Source organism: Mycteria americana, chromosome 4 (genome assembly GCF_035582795.1).
Source record: "Mycteria americana isolate JAX WOST 10 ecotype Jacksonville Zoo and Gardens chromosome 4, USCA_MyAme_1.0, whole genome shotgun sequence".
Lineage (NCBI taxonomy): Eukaryota > Metazoa > Chordata > Aves > Ciconiiformes > Ciconiidae > Mycteria > Mycteria americana.
Window position 1 is genome coordinate 34,434,412 of NC_134368.1, and position 15,561 is coordinate 34,449,972.

Sequence of the window (15,561 nt, forward strand, 5' to 3'; positions counted from 1 at the left end):
CCTTTTTTTGTTACTGTGGAATTGGATTTCACCATGTATGGTCATGAAGGATTTGTGCCATACAGTGGACATCAGTTAAACATTTCATTTTAACTCCATTTTATGACAGTTTGACTGGTTTGACCACACTGTATGTATGGTTTGCTATTAAGATCTTTCCATGCTAATGAAAGTTAGGCTTCCTCCTCTCTCACAGCAAGTATTCAGATTTTAAAAACCAAACCAAACCAGACCAAGAAGTATGAAGCTCACAAGGACTTTCTGTTCATCTCATGCCAAAGGAGAAGAGATCTGGAGTTGAATCGTCAGGCATCCTTCTGAGTTCAGTGTAGCAAACCTTGTTTGTATCAAAATCCTTCCTGTGCATCCAATTCTGAGACTGAGACTGAAAGCAAAACTAAGCTGGATGTCCTTTAGTTTTACAGACTAATATCAGAGATTTCATGACTGAGATAATTATTTTAAGGGATAGTGTAAGAGGCTGTAACTTAGTAGAAGCAGATGACTTCATTATAGTGGAAGTCATACTGTCTAGGACATTTGGACAAAAGGCTGACAAGTAGGAAGTAATAGATGAAGTAGATGACCTGCAGGTATTACCACTTCCAGCTTCTGATCTCTGTGTTAATTTTAACCTTTGAACTGCAGCTTTGTCAAAGTACCGCTTTGTCTGTTTGGGCAAGTCTTAATTTTCTGTCTTGCTCTATGGAAGGTAGTAAGTTTAAGGAAGGTATTTTTCTGAATAAAATAATACATCCCAAACATCGTATTTTGTAGTTTGGGATCATTTTGTAAATAAGTTACAAGTTATAAATAATTGGGTCCATTCAGGCTGACATACTAGAGCATCTGTATTTTGCAGGAAAAAAAAGATCATACACCTCTTTTTTGTTTTAATGGATGAAGACTAGAAAGGTCTTGAGTTTTGTCAAAAAGCAAAAATGCCCTTTGAAGAGTAATAATAGTAGCTCTTCATGTCTGCTTTATAGAAAAGCTAATAATACTAGACCTGAATGAGATTTGTGATGGAGTGAATACGTCTATTGTGATTGATTTACTTTGGAAATCTTGTAAACCCTACAAAAGTCAAGAGGGTGTTCACTTCCTTTTTTGATTAAACACTAACTAATATGGTAAGAGTATATTTTCTTTTATAAAATGTAACTTTTTACTCCAGGCAGTTATAAAAGATATAAAATAAATGCTATAATTAACTTGTTGCTGCTGCCTTTATGGTGCAGGCTTTCATTTGGGAAAATACAATATTTTTAACAGTCATGCTTGATACATTTTTATCATCTGACTATATGTTTATACATTTAGAAAGCCAATTAAGAGAAGAGGGAACAATATTTTATTCCCTTTAGCTCTAAGGGAACAATATTTTGTTCCCTTTAGCTATAACTATAGTAATTTTAGCCTAATACTGAGCTGCAAGAAGTATGTATATACATCTAAATCTTCACTTGCTTGTCTAGAAAGAAAATCTATGTATAATGTATGAGACTGGGAAATTGGCTGATTGGAAAGTTAGATATATTTATTCCGCAAGTTTTTTTATGGTATGCATAAGCATATATCAATTTGTATGGCAAATGAGGTTGTTTTGTTGGGTTTTATTTAGTGTTTTGAGACAAGACTTTAACTGACATTTAAAAATTAAACTGAAAACTATATGAACATCTGTTAGCTCATGTTATGATGTTGCTTGATATAACTCCACCATAGTTGGAGTGGGATTTGCGGACAGTCTTGGTGCTAACCTTTACCAAGATGTAAAACTAAAATTTCAGTGAGTTTAACCATGAACTAATGCAAGACCATAGTGAGTAGCTTCTGTATCGTGATAATTATTTACTAGAGCATGGAGTTCATCATGAGGAAGGGATTTCTAATACCACAGGGTGTTTTGCTCTCTAAAAATGAGCCTTTACCAACCAAAAAGTTATGGATTTGACCACGTACTATGCTACTTTTTGTACCTTTGTGAATTCTGATGTTCACAGTGCTTCATCTTAATACTGAATCTGTGCAAATGTTTGTCTTGAGAGGGTGGCAATGAACCTCAAGTTTTGAATTCTTGGAGGGTTGTGGACAACTGTTGTCAAATGCAAGTATTTTTTTCTGCTCCTGGAGTCTTCCATGTAAGGCGTTAGGAAGGAAGTATCTGGTCAGTCTTACTCATTATCAGTTTTCAGTGTTAATGAGCAGTTCCAGTTCTGAACTGGAGGCCTTCTTCAGCTTCTCTGTTAAAACTACTTACAAAAAAATTGAGCCTGACAGACACTGTAAAAGGGAGCATGAATCTGAGTTATTAGGAATGGCTGAAGGAAGTCTTAGCACCTGGTGTAGTTTCAATGATTTTTTTTTTCTGTATTTGCTTTAAAAGGTATGAGTAGTCCCTGAAGCAAGGGCCAGAATCCAGGTCTCCCTACAATCTGCACTGTAATACTACTGCTACTAAATAATTGTTTCGGAATATTGATACCACAGATTAACATGCATGCCCTCTATTTCCTGTTTAATGTTTTAGTGGTGTATTTTGGAGGTAGAAAGTCTTTTCTCTTACTGAAGCAGAGTTGGGTTAAAGACTATACATCTGAATTGGTTCTTTAAAGTTAGGAGTTTAGGTATGTATTAAGCTAATTATTTTTTTTTTAATAACATAAAGAGAATTTTTTGGACCCAGGTTGAAGATTAGCATCATGAAGTAGGGAAAATACCTCTTCTTTGGCTAGAAAACACAGAGTATAGATGCAGTCTAATTTTTATGACACCACATTGGCATAACTAAATTCTGTGCATTCATAACTTTGTCTTTTGTTGCAGGTGCTAAAAAGTGGCGATCCCTTTCAAAGCAGGTGGGCAATAATTCTTGTGCTGTCTTATAACCATAGATTTTGATAGTTACTTTCTTTCATGATGTAAACTTAGAGTCACAGGAGAAAGAAGGGAGTTTTTAAATCTTTATTAAAAAAAAAAAAAGAGACTTTGATTTCTTTGTTTTTGTCACTTCAGACTCAGCTGAATCCAGAATCTCAAAGATACTTGAGCAGCTGTGCTTGTTATGTTGGATTTACTGACTTTCTCAAGCCTCTGTCAGTTCCTTTCTCAGCCCGTATCTGACTGAGTTTCTTTAGTGTCTAAGTGTAACAGGTGTATCCAAAACTGCCTGAAATACACATGACACTCTCTATCTTTTGTGATGTTTAAGTGCCTCTTACTTTTTTTTTTTTTACATTTGTACAACTGCAAAAAGACCGTCTGTATCCCTGTATTTTAAGGACATTTGTATTCATGGGTGAAGTTTGCTTTAGTTTGGGTTGAGTGTTTTAAAAGAACTGTTGCTTGGAGCTTGTGTGAAAAACCTTACTGAAATCCAGGGGGACTTATCCTTGGCTTCAGTGAATATGGGCAGTGGTGAATAATTTCAGCAACAAATACATTACATGTCTCTCTCCAACTCTGCAAACACTTAGTATTCATGCAGATGAGCAATTCTTGGAATAATCATGTGTGCAAAATTTATGTATGTGCTTGAGTACTTCCAAAGTCATTGTGGTAAACTGAAGTTAAATTAACTGGTAGATTTGCATGCAGTTCCTTATCTTTTATATTAATTTCCTAGCATTTACTCATAATCTGTTAACTACTTCATTAAATGTTTAAATATATACTTTTATATTTTTTAAATCGTATTTTTTAGGAACTGAATCAGATCCTTATGGAGACACCACCGGTTTGGAAAGGATCATCCAAACTGTTCCGTAATCTTAATGAGAAAGGTGGGGAATAAGAATTTATTTTCCTGAACCAAATTATCACTTGTATTAATTTATTGTGGCTAAAGCGATGTTCTACTTTAATCTGAGTCACATCTTCAAAAAGATAAAAAGCGTTTGTTGCTTTCTACATTTTACAGCATGGAAAATTTCCCTTTAGTCTCTACAGTGTTTTAATCATGCCATCTTACACCTAGCCTCTTTAAGTGAATTGGTATCTTAGAGTTTGTTAAACTGATGTTTGAATGTTTCAGATTCAGTTTGTTGTAATGAAGAATGATCTACAGACCATAGATAGAATATTCTAATAAAGACACAATATCTCTTTCCTTTTTTTAATAGGTTCAATGATGTGATTATTTTTAAAGACAGTAATGGTATCTTACATCACTGCATAAGCATTTTCTTCACAACAGAAAGAGACAGTTTCAGAAATGCTATATATCCCTTTAAATTCTGCAGACGAGGGCTTTGATAGCTTTTAAAACTCACACTATTGGTAAAGGAAGAGCCATGAGCCATACTCCTGGTCTCCTCTTTTTTTTTTTTTTTTTCCCTTTTCCTTTCTTAATAAGCTCTTCAACAACTCACTTCAACAACAAAAAACACAGAAAAAAAACCCTATGACGGCTTGTGTACGGACATTTAAATGCTATTTGCAATAAATAATCCACATATTCCTTTGCTTATATTCAGAATGGCAAAGGTCTGGTGGAGCGTTTTAAATATTTTTAGAAGCAGCCACAAGTGCTTGCTATAAAATAAAGACACTTTATGAATGTTTAAAATACGCATGCCAGCAACAAAACTCCAATCAAATGTGTGCATGTAATTGATGAATCTAATCCAAATGCAGCTCAAATTTGTTAAAGGAGTAAGTATGCACCTGCTCTCAGACAAGGGTCCTGGGCTCAAATATCTAGTGCATGGAGGTGCTCACTTTTTTCCGAGTCTGCAGCCAGAATTCCAGAGAGGCAGAAACTGGCACATCTTTGCACTTTATTCCCTTGTATTTCCTTGCTCTAGGCTGCTTTCTGTATAGTCAGAACAGCTGACTTTTGAAATATTAATTACATAAAAATTCAGCTTCAGAATCTGTTTAAATCAATACATTATCATTTTAATAAAAACATATCTGGATGTTGCTTATTAAATCTGTAATAAAATGTCTGCAACATGCAGTCTTGATGCAACAATATCTTACTCCAGTTTTCTGCCAGTGAAAATCTGCAGAAGTTGATGCAATTAAGAGGACTCAAAACTGGCGTAATAAGCTGGTAAAATTAGTAATAAACTTTAGTACTTACATAGCTTTTCAGCATGCTTTACGAAAAAGTGAGTTCCGTTATCCCATTTTATAGATAATATAAGAAAAGATGATGGGTCTTATGACTGATAAGGTCATTCAGTAAGCCAGTGACAGGAATGGGAATAGAATTCAGGTCTCCTTAATTCTAATTTAGTGTTTATTTAGTACATGACATGAAAACTCCAGGAATAATTTACTCATTTTCTTTAAAACATGCCCATTTTAATATGAAGCAAGTAGCAAAAGCCTATGTCCATTTATTTTGCCATAGATGCATTTAAATCAGATGACCCACATAGATTTATGCCAGTTGTCCTTAAGTTTTATTTTTGTTTTACCCTTGAGTGACTTCCCTCACTTCTTTCTGATCTTAGTGTAAGCTTTTCTTCTGTTCAGTAGTCATTTCAGAGCCTCTCTCCCATAACACTCAGAGCAATCAACCAGAACTATCTGTCTACAGCTACAATATACCAGTACAAACAAAAGGAGAGAATGCTTTCAAGGCCTTTTATATTGCTCTCTTCATACCTGTGATGGACTGCTTGACAATTGCACTTTCTTCCTCCCTTTTACAACAAAGAAGGTGTCATCAAACAAACAAAAATACATATTTACATTTATTGACTGGCTATTAAAGAACATTTTACATCACTGAATGAGAACCTTTGAGGTATCTGATTTCTTGATAGCTGCTTGTCCAAACAGATTCAAGAGGCCTTTGAAAACTAATTTCTGCAAGCTGCTGTATAAAATCAAGAAGATAAAGCATACAGCATATGTTACTTAAATGGTTGCATTTAATCTTTGCTAATCTTCAGGGTGGAGCGAGGTATAAATTGAGGAAAAGAGTAGGTGGTATTAAAAATACTTAGTAGCCTTCCTAAGTAGATCTACTAGCAGTAGTAAAACCTTGGTTCTGAAGACTTAAATTTGCTCTTGGATCAAAAGGTGGGAAAATATAATTTTTTTCCATGAAAAGAATGGAAGTTGGGAGGGCAGTGTTTCAGCTGGTAAAGGTTGAGGGGTTTAGTGATTCTTTCTAGTATGTGATTTGGTTCCAAAGACAATTTAGTTAACTTTCGTTTGCATTGTCTTTATATTCCAGTCTTTGTGATACCTGTACAGATCTCTGTGGTTGGTTATTTTTCTTTTATGTTTGATAGTAGACATGATTGTCTTGAAGGCACTCCTCTTTCAGGACAGTTGGCTTTTAGGGAGGAGCATTGTACGACCAAAGGTTTGGGGAGGCATTTGGACAGATCCAAGAGAAATGTAGCTGAGATTTTCATATCTGAGCTATTCAAGAGGACAGAAAGTCCCTCCTGAGTATTATTTCAGGACAGAATTAATTTAGAACTTTTTGTGCTGTAAATATTAGTAGAAAATGCCAAAGTTTCATACTTTGGAAGTGCTGATGTTAAATGCATTCAAATAATTGTAAAAGCCACATGAATGATACAATGTTTTGAGTTTTAATTTTACAGGTTTTTCAGTGAAAAAAATCCAGATGACTGTTTACATAGTTTGTCACATATTCAGTTAAGTCAGATTTTAAAAGGTATTTAAACATCCAAAGATGTGGCTGTTTTTCTAAAAACTTTTGCACCTGACTTGGACTGAAATCAAGGAGACAGCCAGGAACTTTTGAAAATCCCAGCTGATAGACATCATTACTCTCAGGCATCTAAAAGGTTTTGGTTTGTTTTTTTTTTACTCTTTTGAAATAGTCTAATATTGTGGACTGACTTAACACTTTTTTTTTTTGGAGAACAGACAAAATAAATTGGTTAGAAATCAAGAACCAGTTTTGCTAGTTCAGCCTCGAAGATTGTTAGAGCTAAGGGCTTTTGGGAGAGCTGCAAGTCATTGTTTTCAGTTCTTACTGAACTGTAAGATGCTTCTCTTCATTGGTACTATGGGCATTCTGCAAGGTTATCTCTTTACCCAAGAGCTAGAAAAGCGGAAGTACAGCTTATGGTACCAGACAGACTATTGGGATATTGACTTCAGCTCTAACTTAAATTTTGCCTTAATCACTTCTGAAAAGGAAGTACCATTCCACACTGTGATTGCCTTTTGTCATCTAACAAAAGGTTAAAAGCTTAGAATATACTCCTTACAGATCTTCTGAATGTAGAAGAAGAGGTAGTACAAATGTCTCTAACAGGATTTAAAAATATTTAACAAAATTTACACATTCATTTAGTAAGCGTTTTAATATAAATTTCAGGTGATGATTATTAAAATGTGCATATAAAGACAACTCAAAAGCCCAAATCTATGCTTTCATAAGTAACATGAGGCCAAGTTTTCAATTAATATAGGGCATGCACTTACAAAGCACGTATTAAAGTCAGGAACTGTATTCAAATGGTAGTTATCAGGAGGGAGCACTATTAATGTTCTCAGAGTAAATGTTCTCATACTGTTAGAGAGTGTTGTCATGAATTATTGGTGGGGTTTTCAGAAAGAAAATTGAATAAATCATTTCTATTAGCTTCTGAGAATCTAGCCAGCTTCTTTTTAATGAGCCATTCTCTACTGACCGTAGTTGTTAAATTGCCATATTTAATGTATTCCTCCCCTAAAATACTCAAAACCAAACCAAAACAAAAAAACCCACTCCATAGATCAATATTTTATACAAATAACTCATTGACCAGGTTGAATACAGTCACGTGCACAGAAGTATGAATATGCATATGCACAAAAATTCTCCTTCTTATACATAGATTTAATATTTTCAAGTTTAGGATGTGAAGACAAGGTGAAACTAATATGGCATAACTTTTTTTTGTCTTCAGGTGTGATATCTTACACAGAATATTTATTCCTCTTATGTATTTTAACAAGTAAGTATTTTTGGAGGAAAAACCCCAAAAACTTCCTTACAAATTTCTAAGCTCTGAATGTATTGCTGTATGTTACAATACTCCTTTTTTTTTTTCTTTTTTTTTTTTTTCCTCCTCTCTCCTGCATATCCCAATATGGAAGAAAATGTATCATGCATCTCTATATCCATTTGAACCTTTCCTGTCCTACTGGAATCTTGTGTTATATTTTATTTAAGTGCTTTACTATCTAGAACACCTTTTACTGACTGTTGAGAAAGTTGAGCCATACACTTCAGCTAAACTCCAGTTAAAAGCTTAAATTTATTTTCTTCTTTGAAATTCCTACAAAATTTCTAGCTGAGTTTACTGAAGTTCATAAAGGGCATTGAATATAGGGAGAAGAGAAAGATATACGTTATTACTGGTTTGTTTTACCTATTAGTGCGTAATGGGTGACATCAGCGAGACAATGATAGAATATAAAATATAAAATCTGTCACACTGAAGTAGATGTTTATTTATGTTAGAAAACACTAACAAAATTGCATACTTATTCTTCTACCACCCATAAAAACAAAGTAGAAGAACTTATAGCTAGAGTAAGCTAAGCCTGATACAGACTTTGTTTTGATATTTTAAGAGGTATTTTTTGGGAAGGAGCAAAGTGGTTTACTTGTCTTTCCTTTGTATGTAATTAAAAAATTTCTATTGGATTCATTAGGTTTTTCTTCAGACATGATTTGGATTCTTATTGTGAATCAGAGCAGGAACTTGACCCTGAACCCTTACAATGCCTAACTGCTGGATCGACGGATATTCTTCCATCATTTCTTTGTTATCTGGACTAACTTTTGGTCATAATTCATCCATATTGCAAATCATTGAGTATCACCAAAATGTTGCCTAAAGGCCTCACTTACAGTTACCTTCAAAGTCCCCACATTTCAGAAATGATTTAAAATTCTAACCTGATTTCAAATTTCAATGACTCTAAGCATGTAAACAAGAAAATTCTGGGTCTCTTTCAACACATCCATTGCTTTGACCAGAAGTTGCCTCCTGTACCTTTTTTGCAAAACTTTTTAAAGCGTCTTTTAGAACACTGTGTTTTGATAGAAAATTTATTTTCTACAAATTTGTGTTTTGTAGCATAAAATAGACTTTAGTTATGAACTAATACTCTTAATGGCCCAACCAGCCATTACTGTGAGATATTTTTCTTGGATATTTCATGTTCTATTTCTACCGTCTATTTCCCCTAATCTATGAATTTGTGAGCACGTCTTCTGTTTTCATAACATGGATAATATTGTTTTACAGATGTTACGATTTGCATTTACTATGTACACAATGTACTAATTTAAATTAGTTGAGGATATGCCTTTTATAAACATACGCCAAATAATTTCTTAGAGTTTTGTATTTGCTTTCTTTCTAAGCAAATAAATAATTGAATGGGGTTTTTTTGGCAGAGCCGCATGCAGGTTTTAGAATCGCTTTCAACATGTTTGACACCGATGGCAATGAGATGGTGGACAAAAAGGAATTCTTAGTGGTACGTATATTTTCAGTCTTTGGATATTTTGATGTAATCTTGAAATTCATTTTTTTGACTGGATTAAGACTCATGATGATGTCAATAATCATGAGAACATGAGCTATTCTTCACTGAATGTAGTTGTTTATTTGCCTTATTTAATGTAAATAGTAAATGTAACGTAAATTTTAAATAGTATCTCTTTATTACAGTACATGAGTGTGTTGTATATAATGATTTTTGAAGCTTGGCACTTGAGAGAAAATCTTCAAAAAATCTTAAATCTTCCACTATATTTTGATTTTGATCATGATAAATCTGATAATTGCATCTTAAAATTTGAATACTTTATAAGTTTTCAGGTGATAGGATCCACTAAGTACAGGATAATGATGCTTGCACTGACAAGTATAAAATTAAAAAGCCTTGGAACAAGAGGACTATTTCAGATTTATGTTCAGTTCATTTATTTTCTAATTTTAAAAGAAATGGGAGAAATAATTAATGCTATTCTAAATGAATGTCAGTAATGAAGTAAAAAATTGATCATTTAAAAAAAAAAATCATGAAATGCAGAAGATTGCCCACTCATCATTGGGTCTTCTGATTTGACAGTTACTATGTGGCTTTACGCTGACAAACTGCACAATACAGTATAAATCAGAGTTTTCTAAATTGATAATGTCCATACACAGCAGATGTCTGGGATTACACTGAAACACTCAGCTATGGCAAACATAGTTTTTGACATTTCTTTAGAAATTAGCATTTAAAGGTTTGTGGTTAGTGGTTTAGACAAGTTTTCTGAAGACTGCACAAGGCCTTTATTTTCTACTGAACAAGTACAGGTGATTAACGGAATAAAAAATATTTATAAGAATTGAATCAGATGTTTTTAACAAAGATATTTGCAGAAAACATCAATTCTTCATACATTTTTTGTGTAGTTGAGTTTATAAAGAAGTATAGTAAATACATATGAGAAAAAGCCCTCTGCCTTACTGAAGAAGAAGATGGAACAAAATATAAAGAATGAAACCAGACATATTGAATGGAATGGATTTAAGTGTCAGATCACTATTTATTTAAAACGAAGACACCCTAATTTCCTGTGTGCTGTTCCTCAATTGTTTTCAAGTCAAGTTATAAGGTTCAATTCTGATAAGCTATGCTAACCTAAAGAAAAGGGAAACACGAAAAAAACTGTCCTCAACACACTGAATTTCCCTCAATTCTTCTTTTCAAGGAAGTGACACACAACCAAGTGAGTGAGATCTGGGGGACTTGTTTTCTGGTGGCATAGCTTAAGCAGAACGGGTCTCATTTATTTTGGAAGCTGTCACCACTTGCAAATTGTGGCGTGCTGATCATTTTTTGTATTCTAATATTAAATGTACACATCCTTATATTTGCTAGTTCCTAATAACCATCTCCTCCATTCGGGGGGAAAAAGCCAGCAAATATTGGATTAATTGATCAAAGGAAAAATAGAAGAAGAATTAAAAAAAAAGGGGGGTGGGGGGAAGTCTTTCATGATTCCATAAAACAGAATGTGGTGGAATAGACTCACAACTTTTTTAAAAGAAAAAAAAAAAGGCTTCCATTACAACAGCTAAGTGGAAGGAAATTGAAGTAGGAGGCTTTGTCTTTCAGAAACTGATGCTGAAAATGAAATCAAATAAGTATATGAGGCAGGAAGCAAGGACAACATTTAACCGTGGATATTGCATCTTTCTTTCTAACTATGCTTTTATAGTCCTCTTCACATCCTACTTTTTATTTGTTCTCTATCATGGTCCCTGATAAAAATTTCTCCTTCTTATTCTTTTCCTGTTACCTGACTTGGTGGATAGAAGAAAGAAAGAAAGGATAATTTTCAAACATCAGATATACTGTTCTCCACCTATTATTGTATTTAACAAATTTATATAGATTAAACCTGAGCCTAACTGTGCTTGGTTACCATGTCAGTGACCCTTCAAAAATTAGATTAAAACCCGTAAGTCAGAATGTTAGATCTGAAGTGAGAAAGACTGAAATAGATAGGTAGGTAGATAGATGGATAATGTCTGTGTAAATAAAAGTAAATATGAAAATAAAAGTTGATTCAGTGATGTTGCTACTGTGATAGACCTGGGCCCAGAACATACATTTGGCATCTGTACTCACATTGCTTGGATATGCATCATCTCCTGTGTGCCTGGAAGCAGGAAACTGTAAGTGTTGCCATTTGAACTATATCCAGCATTTGCAAAATACTTCTCCATTGATTACAGTCAGCTATCATAAAATTGGAAGTATAGCTAATACTACTCAGTTTTGCAAATAAAGAGACTTTGAAGAGATTGGTGTAGGGATCACATGGTATATGATTCTTGAAGAGAAGGGTACATGTAGTGAAGAGCTGAAAAATACTTAATTTTTCTGATAACAGCTTTAGTGTTTTTCTGAACTAATTCCATGGTGTTTGTGCTTTCCTCTTTGCTTATGTCATAGGGGTGAGGTCAGGGAACAGAAGGATTGTGTTCCCTTGTTACAGGAGATGTTGTTTTTGCTGCTTTCAGCAGTCAATCTCATTACCCTATTTCAAACAATGTTCCTATGAAAGTACTCCTAGATCCTTTTTGCATTCACTTTTCTACTTGCTGGTATCCTATAGCGCTCCTTCTGAACAAAAGATCCATTTCCAGAAGTTTAGCAAGTGCTTTAATGCTGAATGCAACAGAATCCTACTCCCTTTGCCTCTGTGGCAGGGGAAATACATCCAAGGATGCATTGCTTTTTACCAATCTTTTCTGATTTTTCAATTACTGCCACTCTTCTCTCTTGCCTGATGGCTTGTCACTTTACTTTTCACAAGGTATTTTCTTTCTACTTCTCTCTCTTCATTTACCTTTCTTATTTCCAGAGTTTTGGGTTACAAACTGTGTAATACTCTATGCTGTCCAGCTAAATGTCCTATCAGGACTCCCTCCTTGTCAGCCCAGGTTACAGTAATTTGTGCCTGTAGGTTTTCAAAAAATTAGAAAAAAACATACCAAGGTCTGTAAATTGATCCCATACTCAAAAATAGATACAGTGACACACACAATATTCTGGTCTGTATTTGCCTTATAGGCAATTCCAGAACACAGTAGTCAATTTTGGAAATTCATAAAACATTATTTATAAATGCATTTGCTATTTAATTGCTAAACACTGTATTCATTTATTTCAGTGTTGTTATACCCCTCCAGTAGAGTTTGCTGATCCCTTTGCCTTAGTCATCTGCCTTCTCTGAAATATGGTATTCTGAAATTCAATTTGGAAAATTTGCTTGCAAAATTTATCACATACACTTTATCCTTCACATTCCAATCCCCGGGAGCTCTGTGTGTGTGTCATTACAGTATCGGGTTTTTATCAGACTTCTAGTAGGTAAAATCGTGTCTTTGAAACAACTGCCACAATTGTGTATTTATGATGTATCACCATCTGTATGCCATGATGTTTGGTTCTGAAAATCCTATATTCTAGATAGGACAAATTTGTCAGCCACAGTGTTTATTCTTTTTTCAGCCATTTTGAGATCAGCAAATGCTACAAGTGGCAGGACAATATTTTCAGGTGTAATTTTTGAAAAGCTGAAGTTCACTGGTAGAGATAAAGATGGGATCGTAGTTAATACTGCTCTGTCTCCTGTGAAGAGTAAACAAGGTGTCACTTTTTTCTAATGGTTTGGGAATATTAATAAGTATTACTATAAATAAAAATATTTCAAGAATACAGGTACTTACAAAGAAGGATAAGTACAGAACATTTCTTAGTCTGAAGACTGCAGTTTCCAAAAATAAATATGTTTAACAATCTCTGTATGTTTTAAATCTTGTATTTGAGGTTTTCTCAGAAGTCATGTTTAAAGCTCTTAATGTAGAGAAAGTTGTGAAAGGGGTATTTTACAAGACCTGAAGGTATTCTTTGAACAGACTTGAAAAAAATGGTACTTGATAAATTACTCTTGAGTAGTTGTTTGTTGCTGCTGAAGGGGAATGTTTCACCCCCACCAGGTGTTTCCACCCTTCCCTTGTGCCAGCAGGAGTAAGAACTGATCTGTTTGGAAATTAACAATATGAAAAAAAGATTGATCCAGCTGCCTACATAGCCACATAGATACTAACTAGTACCTGACAAGAAGGGAGGTGGTGAAAAAGGCTGGACCCCCCATTTTGGTACAAGCTGGGTTGGCTAAAATATAAAGCTAAATAGGATGATCTTAGTGCTTGCAAATAGAATTATTAGCCTTACTTTGTGAAAAAAATATTTCCTTTTTCCTTTCTGTGTGATGATTAAGGTGACAGGAGGAACATGAAGGCATGAATATGAACAGTAAAGCATCATTGAAACACTGATGTTTTAGTAAAGAATTACGTTTTAATACTGTTTGCAGTGTTCCTCACGATGAATGATTGTTATGCATGTGAAATAGCCTGAAAACCAAATAAGAACAAAATGGTTTGTTTTTTAGCTACAAGAGATTTTCAGGAAAAAAAATGAGAAGAGAGAAAGAAAAGGAGATGAAGAAAAACGTGCAATGCTGGTAAGTAAAATTAGAATAGTTGCAGCTGGCAGTTGGTTTGTTTTCTTCGATGTAGGACAAAATTGTGCATGTGTATTTATTTCACTAGTCACTTTCAAAATTTTTTTAAACAATAATTTCATATAATTAAAAGAATATGTATAACTATATAAAGAAAAAAGCAATATTTAGCCTAAACGGCAGTTATTGAAAAATGTTTAAGTGGTTTATAGAAAGGAAAAATTAGTGTTTAAATATTGCATTACATATTATGACAGTAGCATTGATTCCATTTGGAATCTACAAATGTAGGAAAAGTGAATAGCAGTGACCCAGTGTTTTTGTCTGTAAGAGAGAGATCTCGGTGGCAAGACCCAACTATGCTCCTGCTCTCATAACTAACAGAAACTGTTCATGTAGACATACTGATCCTGATGCCTGTTATTAACATAGTAGTTTTAAAATAGCTGATGTTGTAAGCAAACTTGGATTTTCTATTCAAATTTAATTTTTTTATTAAAAACTGCTTATGACCAATGCAGAATGTTTTTAGTTGTTTATATTATGTGAATAGATTTTTGTGGAACATTGAATACTCATTCTTATTTCATGTCAAATTTGCATTTCTTACATGCATAAGAAAGGTAAGTCAGAAATAGCCAAGTCTGTGATGGTTTGTCTGGAGGATGGCAGCAGTAGCAGGAACTTATTTTACTGTTGGACAAGTAAAAATTAGGGACAAGTCTCTGTCAAGCCCACAGCAGAAAAAAACATGTTCATTTGCCATGTGCAGATTTATGGCAAAAATTCCTTATTATAAGAAACATTTTGACATATATGCAAAGCTTCTCATAGTGCCCATTATCCTCTTGGGACCATAGATGCTTGATCTCGGATCTTTGTCCCTGAAACCATGGGAAGTTTGAATTTCAAGAAGTAATACTTTTTAAACCTTCCCTGAGCATAAAAAGGGACCTTTTCTTCTGACCCAGAGAGACCTATCCTTCTCGACTTTTCAAAACTGTAGGTCAATTGTTGAATCTCTCACACACTGTTTATTCTGAACAAAGGAAACTTACACACAAAAGAAGAGCTTTTGGAAAAAGTAAAGATTACGAAATAGAATGTTTCTTCTGAGAGTAATCTCTGCAATGCTGTACTTCTCTTTTGAAAATTTAAAGAATGAAATTGAAAATAAACTGTTTTTTCTTCACTGTCTTTTTAAAAACAAACAACAATTTTAATAATATAGAAAATAAAGATTTACTTGTCTTAACCTATTCTGTTGTCTTTATTTTTTTTTCTTTCTTTTGGTTTCATTCTGACATGTGATACTTGGCTTGACCCGTTTTTGCTGTATGTCAGCGTCTTCAACTTTATGGATATCATACTTCTACTAACAGTGTATGTACTCTAATTATTTTCGATTTATGCAGTCTTCACCAGTGAGGTGAAATAATATGCTATAAGAAAATTTACTATATTAATCTGTTTCATCAAGTAGATTACTTCTGCTAATCAGTAAAAATGTGATGGATCTTTAC

At 33.9% G+C, this 15,561-nt stretch overlaps 1 protein-coding gene across 5 annotated transcripts in view; it reads left to right on the top strand.

Annotated features, from left to right (window-relative positions):
* The window catches only part of MICU3 (mitochondrial calcium uptake family member 3), a 58,438-nt gene that overhangs the window by 14,800 nt on the left and 28,077 nt on the right, over positions 1 to 15,561 (top strand). For all 5 annotated transcript variants that reach the window (XM_075500141.1, XM_075500139.1, XM_075500137.1 and 2 more), the window contains exons 3-8: positions 2,830 to 2,861; positions 3,707 to 3,785; positions 7,896 to 7,943; positions 9,398 to 9,480; positions 13,967 to 14,038; positions 15,383 to 15,421. In XM_075500141.1, coding sequence (XP_075356256.1) covers positions 2,830 to 2,861; positions 3,707 to 3,785; positions 7,896 to 7,943; positions 9,398 to 9,480; positions 13,967 to 14,038; positions 15,383 to 15,421 — 353 coding nt within the window. The remainder of the gene's footprint in view (positions 1 to 2,829; positions 2,862 to 3,706; positions 3,786 to 7,895; positions 7,944 to 9,397; positions 9,481 to 13,966; positions 14,039 to 15,382; positions 15,422 to 15,561) is intronic.